The 12,877-nt window shown below is 37.8% G+C and overlaps 1 protein-coding gene across 1 annotated transcript in view; it reads left to right on the top strand.

The window, feature by feature from the left end:
• RASGRP1 (RAS guanyl releasing protein 1) overlaps window positions 1–12,146 on the top strand; it is a 79,470-nt gene extending 67,324 nt beyond the window's left edge. Inside the window, 4 exon segments of the mRNA XM_055316751.1 lie at window positions 188–340; window positions 1,513–1,898; window positions 8,955–9,058; window positions 9,060–12,146. Coding sequence (XP_055172726.1) covers window positions 188–340; window positions 1,513–1,898; window positions 8,955–9,058; window positions 9,060–9,084 — 668 coding nt within the window. The 3' untranslated portion in view covers window positions 9,085–12,146.
• Window positions 12,147–12,877: the final 731 nt, after the last annotated feature.

Here is a 12,877-nt window from a genome sequence, read left to right as displayed (position 1 = left end):
GGTTTCAACGAGATGGTGAGACCCAGAGGTGACCAGATGAGAAGGCTACTAGCTTTGTTAAGAACAGGAGGTGTCCTAGCTCCTAGGACAGGCATATATATCAAGAGAGCACTGCACAAATGTGGTTTTGAGACTCTGGACAAGAAAGCGAAAGACTTCCTTCCTGACCAGGGTGTCTTGTCCACAGACTGCGGGATGAACTGCCACAAACAATGCAAAGATCTGGTTGTGTTTGAGTGCAAGAAGGGAGCCAAGAACCCAGCAGTTCCCACAGAGAACAGCGCTGCTGGAGGGCCAGCATCCAGTCTTTGCTCATTGGGAGCCAAAGAACTGCTCCATGGTAAGTAGGCACAGAGAACATTCCTCTTGGAAAGTGAAGTGGGAAGGATAAAGTTTTCAGGGAGGAAAGATGACCTTTGTCCTTCTCCCTTTTAGTAAAAACCACCACAGACTAGTCACAAAAAATACAAATTTTCATGGGAGAAAGGTGGCAGAGAGCAGTGTGAAGGTCTGGTTGGAAAATGGGATGCACGCGCGCACACAAACTCATAATACTCCTCCAAAAAATAAATATTGTGATATTTAAGTTAACAGTATAGTTCTAATTTTGAGCTTTATTTGGATAAATACTTATGTTCCCCTGGGTAAAGATTAAACTAGGATCCTTATAATGTATCTGGTATTAAACTGTTGATTCAAATTATAAATGCTGACTCTACCAACCTAATGTCTTGGCTAGAAAGTTTAGTGATTAAAAATATGTAACATTTTTATAGAAATGCACACTTTTTAAACATCATTTCATTTCCCCCAAATCCTGGAAGGTAACTAACAGAATCTAAAATCTGTACTTATTAAATAAATGTGTTTCTTTGCAAAGCAATAAATTTATATGATGTATCATCTATCCTACAGCCTAGCAATCATCTCACATATATCCACTCTTTACTCTTCCAGGAAATTACTCCTAATGCCTAATATCTAGGCTGGGTTCTAGGCAAGGGTGGTGGTTGATTTCCAACTGGTGTCACACAAGGGCAATACATTTTGAGGCACACATCCACAAAGCTAGAACTCCCCTCACAGTTAAGCTATGGCCATTGTGCAAATGGGTCCCAAAGAAAATTCCTACCACCACCTGCAATAGGACCAAAACTTGAATGCTGAGGGCTAGCTACCACATCCCAGGGTCCACAGAAAATATTTATGGACCATTTCTCTCTAGTGAAGCAGGGGCTGGCCTCAACTATCTGCAGACACTGAAATCATCTAGGCAGCTTTTGTGCAAGTAGAAAATGCTCTTTCCTAGGATAGATGCAGCCTAGCAACAGTGGCCGTGGCTTCACCAGTAAAGCCCCTTTACCCCCTAAAGAGGGTGCCTGAAAAGGAATCCACTTTGGGCCTATGGAACTCCTATAACCCTAAGAAAGGTTTTACTTGGAACTAATGTGTCAATCGGGAGTTTCTGCTTTTCCGAGATACAGTATTAATATGTCATGTATCTTTCTACAGTACCTGAGGAAGGACCTTTCACATTCCCTAATGGGGAGGCTGTAGAACACAGTGAGGAAAGTAAAGATCGGACCATCATGCTCATGGGAGTGTCCTCACAGAAGATTTCAGTTCGGCTGAAGAGGACTGTCGCCCATAAGGCCACCCAGACGGAATCACTGCCTTGGCTTGGCAGTGAGGGTCCTTCTGGTCCCTTTCTACTGTCTTCCCCAAGGAAGACAGCCCAGGATACTCTGTATGTGCTTCCCAGTCCCACATCTCCATGCCCCAGCCCCGTCTTGGTCAGAAAGCGAGCTTTTGTCAAGTGGGAGAATAAAGAATCCCTCATAAAATCAAAAGAGGATCTCCGTCATCTCAGACTCCCAACCTACCAAGAGCTGGAACAGGTACTTTCCTTTTCTTTTTCAGACTCTGAGAGAAGTGGGGCTAAACCAGGGAAGAACATGTGAGCGAAAGATTCTGACCAGGCTGAAAGGAAAGGCTTCTGGCTTTCTTTCGAATCAGTGGCAGCGATGTCTCACGTTACATGGGTAGAACAAGATATACTGGGTTCCCTGTTGCCATAGAGGGACCATTTCAAAGTCTGTTCACAATGGGCTCCTTGGAAAAAAAAAGTTTCTACTGATCAGCTTTACCATGCTGACACCCTTTTTTCTAAATGACACTTCAACACATCAGAGAATGTGCTGATCTTCTGTATACATTAGACAGTATAGGGCAGATGCACAGCTGAATATAATCTATAAACTGATAAACAGCTCCTGGTAGAGTTAAGTTTACAATGTCCTAATTATAAGGTGCCTCACAGAAGCATTATAAAAGGTAAAGTTTACTGAGAAGGAAGAACAAAAGGTAAAGCTTGGGAACATGGTTCCACAAGGTTAGAGAATTTGAAAAAAGGCATAATGAGAGATGTTAAGAAAGGAAAAAAGACAAAGCCAGTTGCCCAAACACTCAATCCTGTAGAGCCAATTACTGATGTACTTCTTTTTGTTTAGAATACAGGGCTCAGGGTGAGGGCTGGCTTAGATGGCTTCCTACCAATGATACGTAACTTAAATCGTTTTAGAAATAGGGAATGTGTTTTTGGAAGCCTGGCAGTACAAATACAAAACTAACATCCATCTAGCTAAAATTCCTTACGTAGCGAAATTGCCCAAAAGGGCCTCAGAATTCTCTGCCTCGTTCTCAGTGTTGTACCTTCCCTGTCATACCCATAGAAACTAAATTCATGTGACACTCTTGGCTTGGTGTCTGGAACAAAGAACATAATATTAGGAGGATCATATGAAAAAAATAACATTTTCTGGATGAAAGGTATTCTCTTGTTCACAGGGTTTTTAAGAATCCAGTCAATCAGAAGGTGGCCAGATGTGGGTTACACCAAAGCCCTTTCTCTTTAGCAGTAGAAACTGCCAAAAGCAACTTACAAGCACTCTGGTTTTGGGGACACAGATTTTGTGATTCTAATCCCAGATACTTTTTAAACTAGCTGTTAAACTGTGCCTTACTTGGTCTGCTGTGAAATACAGGGTCAGGATTTCAAGCTATGGTTTGCCTTTAGATCATGAATAATTATCACATAACATTTACCTACCACACAGCTATCTAGATAATTTCCATCGAGAAACAATTCATTGTATCCAAACTACCCAGAAACTGCCTATACTTGCAAGGAGGGAGTAATCAATACGTATAATGTAAGAACTTGGGTTCATAGAGGACTGGAGACATCATCATGGCAACAGGAGTTGTATCTTTCGACTCTCCCCTCTTATTTACAACAAACATTGTAGAGCACAGGCACATACAAATCTCCTGGGCATGCAAAGTAGGTGGCTAGGCCTCAGATCCAAGGAAGTTTGGTGAGCTGCTCCACTCCATCTTGCCACAATCAGGCAAGAGCAACAGTGGCGAGGACAAACCAGGTCAGGCATGAAAGGAAGGTACAGAAGTTATGGGCGTCCCACCAGTCAGTGCACCATGGGAGTGGAGTGAGACCGAGGAGAGTTTGGGGGCAGAGGCTTAGGAGAAAGGAGTCCGCCTCCCTCCCCAGGATGACACCGCAATGCACCGGGCTTCCTTCCTCACAGAGGAACGAGGCAGGTAAGAATAACATAGGGCACTGGAGGAACACATTCAGCAGGTTTGCCCATGGACCTCTGGGAGTACCCCGACTCAAGGATTCCCCCATATCATCCCATATGGCCATCCACCTCTGCCGCGAGCACTCTACACCAGCTTTTTAAACGAACACTCCCAAGTGTAGCACCAGAGCCAGCTTAGGTAAAAAGAAACCCAAAACTTCAGCCATCTGAAGCCATGGTATGTGGCCACCTTATGAAAAACAAAAGGACTTTAACTGCCAATTTACCCAACTGTAACAGTCAAAGTAAACAATTAAGAAAGGTGTGTGCTACTTCAAATAGGATGGCAGAGGCATGCTATAGGAAACTCAAGGTAGTATGGTATCACAAAAAAAGTAATTCCAGCAACCAAACTCAAAGGCATGGAGTATTGGGATCTAACTGATAAAGAATTCATAATAGCTGTTATGAATTCATGAGATTCAACAAGCTGCAAGACAACATAAGTAACTGAATGAACTAAGGAATAAAATTAATGAACAGAAGTTCTTTGCCAAAAAGACAAATTTTTAAAGAACCAGATAAATTCTGGAGCTGAAGAATTCAATGAGCTGAAAGCTCATTAGGAAAGAACTAGCAACTTAGAGGACAGGAATTTAGAAATGATTGAGAAGAGGCTAGAGAACAAAGATTTTAAATAAAGTAAAGAAACCCTACAAGAGCTATCATATATGATGAGAAAGATATAGAAGGAAAATTAGAGAAATAATAGCTGAGAATTTCCCAAACCTGGAGAAGAAATTGGAGAATACAAGTCCAAGAAGCTAACAGACCACCCAATTTTAATGCAACTGTCAAAAGTCACTGATAAAGAAAGGATCTTAAAACCTGGAGAAAAAAAGAAACCTATAAAGGAAACTCATTAGCTATCAGCAGGTTTCTCAGCAGAAACTTTATAGGGTAAGAGACAGTAAAATGACAAAGTGTAAAAAGACAAAAACTGCCAGCCAAGAATACTTCATCCAGTAGTCACCTTTCAAATAAAGGCTTTCTCAGACTGAAAACTGAAAGTGCTCACCACCACTAGACCCTGCCTTGCAAGAAATGCTGAAAGTAGTCTTCAAGCTGAACTGAAAGGATGCTAATTAGTGACATAAAAGCAAATGAAAGTACACCATACTTCAACAATGATGAGAAGCAGAATCAGAAAACTGTAACTATATTAGAATGGTGTATTCAACCTCTTAATTATAGGATAAAGGCCTAAGGAAAACAGCATTAAAGATAACTGTAGCTACTATAATTTTTCAGTGAATTCACAGCATAAAGATAAACTATGACATCAAAAATATAAAAGGGAAGAAATATAAGAGTGGATAGCACTTTCTCTTTGCTCACCTATAAAATGTCAAGATAAAAAGGGATGTTCTAATTATGAGATGTTTTATGTGAAGGCCACATGGTAATCACAAAGCAAAAAGAAAGGAATCTTGCCACTTGCAACGACATGGAAGGAACTAAAGAATATCATGCTAAGTGAAATAAGTTAGAGAAGGACAAATACCTTATGATTTCACTCGTGGAATTTAAGAAACAAAACAGATGAACATAGGGGAAGGGAAGGAAAAATAAGAGGGAAACAGAGAGGGAGGCAAACCATTAAAGACTCTCAACTACAGGGAACAAACAGGGTTGCTGGAGGGAAAGTGGGGTGGATGGGGTAATGGGTGATGGGCATTAAGAAGGGCAACTGAGGGATGCCTGGGTGGCTCAGCAGTTGAGTGTCTGCCTCAGCAGTTGAGCTCAGGGCATGATCCTGGAGTCCTGGGATGGAGTCCCACATCAGGTTCCCTGGAGGGAGGCTGCTTCTCCCTCTGCCTATGTCTCTGCCTCTCTCTGTGTATCTCATGAATAATAAAATCTTAAAAAAAAAAAAAAAAAAAGGAGAGCACTTGATTTAATGAGAACTGGGTGTTGTATGCAACTGATGATGCTAAATTCTACCTCTGAAAATAATAATACAATGTATTAAATTGAATTTAAATAAAAAATTTTAAATGCTCAAAATCATACTTTACAAAAGTAAACAGAACAAAGGGAAAAAAAATGGAGATACAAAACAACCAGAAGGCAAATAAAATGGCTGTAGTAAGTCCTTACATAACAACAGTCACTCTATAAATTGATTGGTTTCACCAACCAAGAGGCACAGCCTGGCTAGATAAAAAAAAATAAGACCCAATTCTATGCTGCCCACAGGAAACTCATTTCAGCTCTAACGAGTCACATATTGGCTCAAAGTAAACAGATGGAAGAGGATATTCCATGCAAATAGAAACCAAGAGAAAAACGGGGCCTAGCCATACTTATATCAAACAAAATAGACTTCATGCAAAAAATAACAAGAAACAAAGGTCATAAGATAATCAATACATCAACAAGCTATAACAGTTCTAATAATATATATGCACCCAACACTGGGCTTCACTGGTGAAATCTGAACATTCAAAGAATTAACACAAATTCTTCTCAAAATCCTCCAAAAATTGAGAGAATACTTACAAAATTATTCAATGAGAAGAACATTATTACCCTGATACCAGAGCCAGATTAGGACACAACAAAACTATAGACCAATGTTGCTAATGAATACAAATGCAAGCATTTTCGACAATATATTATCAAAGTAAATTCAGGAACACATAAAAAGGATTTTACACCAAGACCAACTGGAATTTATCCCTTGGATGCAACAAGCACAGGTCAACATACACAAATTAATAAATGTAATTTATCACATTAGTAAAATGAAAGATAAAAAGAAATCACAGAGGCAGAAAAGGCATTTGACAAAGTACAACACCCTTTCATGATTTAAAATAAATAAATAAAAAGGCATACTAGGTATAGAAGGAACATATCTCCACATAGGAAGAGCCCAAAATGATAAACCCGTTAACTAACATACTAGTGAAAAAAAAGTTAAAGCTTTTTCTCTAAGATCAGAAACAAGCCACAAGGAGGCGGACTCTCACCACTCTTATCCAACATACTCCTAGAAATCTTAGCTAAAGCAATTAAGCAAGACAAAGAAATAAACAGCATCCAAATCAGGAAAGAGGTAAAAGTATCACTCACTATTTGCAGACGATATGGGTCTGTATATATAAAATTACCAAAACAACTGAAAAACTGAACTAATCAAAAATTTTAGTATAATTGCAGGCTACGAAATCAACATACAGAAATCAGCTGCATTTCTACATGCTAAGGATGAAATATTGGAAAAAAGAGAACTATCCTATTCACAATAGCACCAAAAGCAATGAAATACTTCAGAATACATTTAACCAAGGAAGTGTAAGAGCCGAAAACAAGACTTTGCTGAAAGAAACTGAAGACACAAATGGGAAGATATCCCATGTTCATGATCAGAAGAACTATTAAAATGTCCATACTACCCAAAACCATCTACAGATTTAATGCAATCACTACTAAAATACCAATGGCCTTCTTCACAGAAATAGAAAAAAACAATTCTAAAATTTGTATGGAACTACGAAAGAACAAAGCTGGAGATATCATACTTCCTGACTTCAAACTATACTCAAAGCTACAGTAATAAAATCAGTACAGTACTGGCATAAAAACTAACACAGACGAACGGAAGAATAAGGAGAGCCCAGAATTACACCTTGCGTATACAGCGAGTTAATATTTAATAAGGGCACCAAGAGCACCTAAGGGGGAAAAGGATAGTCTGTCTCTTCAACAAACAGACACTACCTCAAACTTAAAAGCTTTTGCAGAGCAAAAGCATTAACAAAATGAAAAGGCAATAGAGAATGGGAGAAAATTTTTGCAAACCATTAACTTGATAAAGGGTTGATATTCAATTTATATAAAGAATTCACACAACCCAATAACAACAGTTTAGTTTAGAAGAACCAAAGAGACATTTTCTAAAGAATACATACAAATGGCCAAGAAGTACATAAAAAGATGCTCAATATCACCCATCATCAAGGAAATGTAAATCAAAACACAAGCTATCAAGTCACACTTGTTAGAATGACTACCATCAAGAAAACAAAATACCAAGTGCTTGCAAAGATGTGCTGAAGAGAACCCTCTTGACCTGTTGCTGAGAATGTAAATTAGAGCAGCCACTATGGAACACAGTGTGGAGGTTCCTATCATATTATCCAGCAATTTCACTTCTGGGTACTTATCTGAAGAACACAAAAATACTAACTAAATACTAACACAAAAAGATACATACACCCTCATGTTTACTGCATTATTTATAATAGCCAAGAGACAAAACAACCTAAGTGTCCATACCTCATCAATGTCCATACCACAGGAAAAATGTCCATACCGTGGAGTATCATTCAGCCATGAGAAGGGAATTTGCAGCAACATGGATGGGCCTTGAGCACATTATGCTAAGTAGAGAAGTGATAAGTATTGTATAACATCACTTATACATGGAATTTTAAAAAGCCACAGTTGTAAAACCAGATTAAAATGGTGGTTACCAGGGGAACCTGGGAACCAGGGAAGAATGGGGGGTACAGATGGTGTTTAAGGGTACAAACTTAAAACAACTGGTAAATAAGCCTAAAAGATATAATGCATAGTACAATGAATAGACAATAATCCTGTACTATAATCCTCAAACCTGCTGAGTCCAGAACTTAAATTATTCGTTATTAAAAAGGATAATACTGTAATGAAAGGTACTGATTGTCTTTATAATGGCAGTATTACAACCTATCAAATTAACATGTTGTACACCTTAAATTTATACAATGTCATAGGTCAAAAATAATTCAATTTTTAAAACTCAGAAGACTGGAAATCAACTGCCACAGAGAATTGGATAATTAAATCCCAGTTTAGGGGGTAGAATAAAATTCTTTATCAAAGGAGTCCATTAGTTTTCAGTGATTTGGGGAAAAAAAAACTTAAATAAACTATAATATTTTGTATGACAGTAGTCACTGTTTTCATACCTCAGACCTAACCAGAGACTCTATTTCTGCTAAGTTTAGATCTCCCACTATTGCAGCATCCGAAGGTTTTATTATCCACGTCTTGTCTGGGAATGGTTTATTCCACCTGCTAGCCACCTTTAATTCAATAACAAAAACTAATTGCTGTTTGCACATGCTTACTTGGTATTTAACTTGTTATTTTCTATTCAGAGCAAAATAACTGTCTTGAAAATAGTTTTTAATTCTCAGCCACAGTGAATAGAAAATGCCAATCAAGTGTAGTACTTCCAATGTTGTAACTGATTTGCTATTCATTGCTGCTTTATTAACATGCCTCATTCTCCTTTCCCTTTAGGAAATAAATACCCTGAAAGCAGATAATGATGCTCTGAAGATCCAACTGAAATATGCACAGAAGAAAATAGAAACCCTCCAACTTGCAAGAAGCAATCATGTCTTAGATGGAACAAGGTGACTGTTCTTAGCCCAGAAACTGAAGGAGTACAATGTGTCAAGTCAGAGGTCTCTTAAATAAAACCAGTAACACAAACCCCTGGGGAATCTTTGAGTGTCCAGCTATTTAAAAAGGGTACTTTAAAAAAGAAAAGCAAGTTAAAGTTATTTTTTTCTTTTTTCTTTTTTTTTTTTTACTTGAAAGACTCCTAGTCAGTTGAATCAAAGGGTAGGAAAGCTACAGAATGCAAAAATCTTTCCCATTCATACCAGACTTTTTCTTCCCCCCGGGAATAACACCAACAGCTTGATAAAAACATGACTACAGATTTCCGACAAGGTTGGTTCTCCTATGGGGCCTGTGTAGCTACTTCTTCCTTAGAACTAAAATCACTGGAAAGTCTATTTGCTTCCTTCTGTGGGTTTTCTGTGAACTGAGGGGTTTGTTTTGTTCCATCCAAAGCTTGCTCACAATGGAAAGATATATTCTAAAAATAGATTTACTTCCTCTATCTTCCAGCCTTCTTTTCGAATCTGGTTCCCACTTCACTACCTCAGATCTCATCAGTTACATTTTTCCCCACTCCTTCCTCACTAGGCTCATATTCACATGAGGATATCTACCCTAGGAATAAACTTCTGAAGATGAAGCCACAGAATGGGGGAGGGGGCGCGGGGTAAGTGACCAAGACATTATCTAATTACAGGTCAACTCAGTTTTAGTCTTACCGCTGTTAAGTAGGCAAATGAAATATCTGGAAACATAGCTAATACCACCTCATACACAAATGGCCAGGTACCTTAAAAAAAAAAAAAAACTACAAACATGATGTTTGTCCTTCTATATCTATATTGGATAGAATTAGGAATTTATGGCTTTTTGATAAGAGTCTATTTAACTTTTCATGTGCCATCTTTATCCTTTTTTTTTTGAAGTAACTATTTTGAACTGAATTTGTGCTATACTGTCTTCACTATTAATATTATTTAGAAATAAGCTAACTGGATCAGAGGCTTCAATAAGACCTGAGAGTGTATATATGTGTATATATCATGTATATACAATATCAAGTATGCATGTGACTTGGAATTTTGTTTCCTCCTTCATAAAATGTGAAAGTGAATTAAACAACTCTGTCATTTACACAAATCCACAAATATAAAGCTCAGTTTGTTACAAGATAAATTGCTTACGATGTAAACTGTACTATTTAGCAAAATCACAATTACGAGTCCTATGAGTTTTCTATTAATGAAAGTTAATGATAAATGGGCTCATTTAGTTGTCTGGGCAACTGTTTACAAACTCTCGATCTGTAAAATTTATCAGACTCTTGATTTCTCTAAAAAGTTCTTGAAATTTTCTTTTTGAGGGGAATTTACCTTCTATGCTTAGAAAGCTTGGTACCAAGCAGATCTGAAATTCATACACAAATTGACCAATTGCTAAGAACATAATCTCCACAATTAAAGTTCAAAACCTAAAGCCAGCAATACCAAATCTTAATCAGAATACAAAGTATATATAAAGTGTAACTTCCTTGGAGGATTCAGACCATTTAAGAAGTTTCTTTGATGAAGACCAGTTCCTATTTGCACACCTCCTTGTACTGTTAGTGACAAAGCTAGTAAGTAGCTTTCCGTTAGTGTTTTAAAGAATTGCTTTACACAAAAATTTACCCTAATTCCAAACTCAGAAATCTCCATAGCAGGCTGCTTTGGTCCATCACCAGGTGAAGCACTTTGTCCATATAATGTAAGTAACAAACATTAATTTCTGATAATCTTTAAAATTCACATTCTTCATTATTATTCTTTCCCTCTGATATAGACCAAAGGTGGTACAGCTCAATTTCTTCATAAGCGTAGTCACATAACACGAATTTTTTCATTCTCCTTCCCTCCCTCCGAAATAGAGATCCCAAGTTAATTCTTGTGTACATAATCTGTAATCCTAGAATTCCAAAGGTTAGAGCTCCTTAATCAGTCAAAGCAATATGGCTGGAGGGTCTCAAGCATTCCAGAACTTATCACTGAAATGGATAGGAAGCAGTTTTGTTAGAAGTTTTTACAGTCCAGCAAGGGCCAAAGAAGAATAGTATGTTAAATAATATTATTTGCACTGAACTACATGGGATTAGAATCTATAGAAATAATATTTCTGGAAACTTTTGGTTTGTCAAGCAAGCCTAGACTCTGAGCACCTATTTATCTGTCAAAACAAGGACAAATCTTGTTTTGTCAACAGCAACGTCATTTCTCATTTTCTTTGGTAATTAACTTGCCTTTTTACTGACCATTTGTGAATTTCTGTTTAAAGGATGTATAATGTAAAAGAACTGCAAGGAAAAAACAAGTGTACAGATTGTAAAGGGTTTTTTTTTTTGATATCTAATGTAAGTTTTCTTTGTGTAATATTTGTATGATAAAAAAAATTCAGATCCCTGCCACATAGCTGTGTTGTTTCTTCTAGTTATGAATATGTAGAAGCTTCTCTTGAATTTTTACTACAATCCACAGCTGACACCACTCCCCCTATTCTATTAACTTGGTTTTCCTGGAAGGAAAAGGAAAAAATTACTCGGTGTAAGTTTTTCTAAACCTTTTTATAACTTGAAGTAACAGTACAGAAATATTCAACCTTTTCCGATCTTATTGCATAAGGACTTACAGGGGTCCCCAAATACTGTCTATAAATACTTAACAATGAAGGAGATAGATTTGAGGTGGTCATTTCTCTGTGGCTTTTGTCTTTAATTCCATAGTTCTAAGAAAACTAGCAAGTAAAGAACAACTTTGGAGTTGTGCATGAAATTGGTAGAGGATAGTTCTAATATAGACCCCACCCCCCCAGAGCAATTCATTTGTGTTCATGATTAGAGTGATTAAGAGATGGTCAAGACTTTCCCTTAACTGCCAGCCAACTTTTGTTTAACCAGACCAATGAATAGTGGGGTAAATTCCACTACAGGATGCATTCTGTTATATTTGGATGTGGGTATATTTATCATTTTGGCAATTCTTAACACTTCTTACAAAATAAGTCACATTGACAACCTGATTCTGAAGAGATTAAACTGCCTCCTTTCTTCCATCCCCCGTTTCTCTACTGTGTGTCCTTATAAGGCATATATAGTCTCGTTGCTCAGAACATTCCCTGGTCACTCATCTTTTCTGGGTTATTGTACCTTCTTTTGACATAAAATGGATGGGGATACATATTCTTTACGTGGTACAGATGAGAGATTCCTTACTTTAATCCAGAATCTCTCAGTGTGTTTAGATGCTATAAGATACCAAAGACTAGACCAAGGCAGGGAAGAAAAAAAGGGGCGGGGGGAGGATAAATGAGGTAATAGGGAAAAATGAAATTGAGAACCAGGCAAAAAGGAATGAAGAGGAGGTCCATAAAAAGGTTTAGACTGTAGGAAGCAGTGAAGTACCATTCATCATACTCTACATTTGTACCACAATCAATTTATAACACATTTTCAAATTATGGCTATTGATACCAAAACCCCACACTGCCTACTGCTAGTCTAGATATTGCTCAGCACACTCTTCTACCAAAGATATTTTTACTTAAAAAAAGAGTATCATGAAAATTCTACCTTCCAGGGAAGAATAAGATGTTAGGGTCTAAATCATCCTGCTTTTCATTCAAGTGAAATTTATAAGAATGTGTAAATAGAAGTGATTCCAGGAGCCAGTGATAAAACTGGACAAGATTTAAAGTGAGCAGGGGCACCTTGGGTGGCTCAGTGGCTGAGCGTCTGCCTTCGGCTCAGGTCATGATCCCAGGGTCCTGGGATCAAGTCCCACAAT

This window comes from Nyctereutes procyonoides, unplaced genomic scaffold (assembly GCF_905146905.1).
Source record: "Nyctereutes procyonoides isolate TBG_1078 unplaced genomic scaffold, NYPRO_anot_genome, whole genome shotgun sequence".
NCBI lineage: Eukaryota > Metazoa > Chordata > Mammalia > Carnivora > Canidae > Nyctereutes > Nyctereutes procyonoides.
Note: the sequence above shows the minus strand (reverse complement) of the source record. Positions and strands in the feature narration are given on the sequence as shown.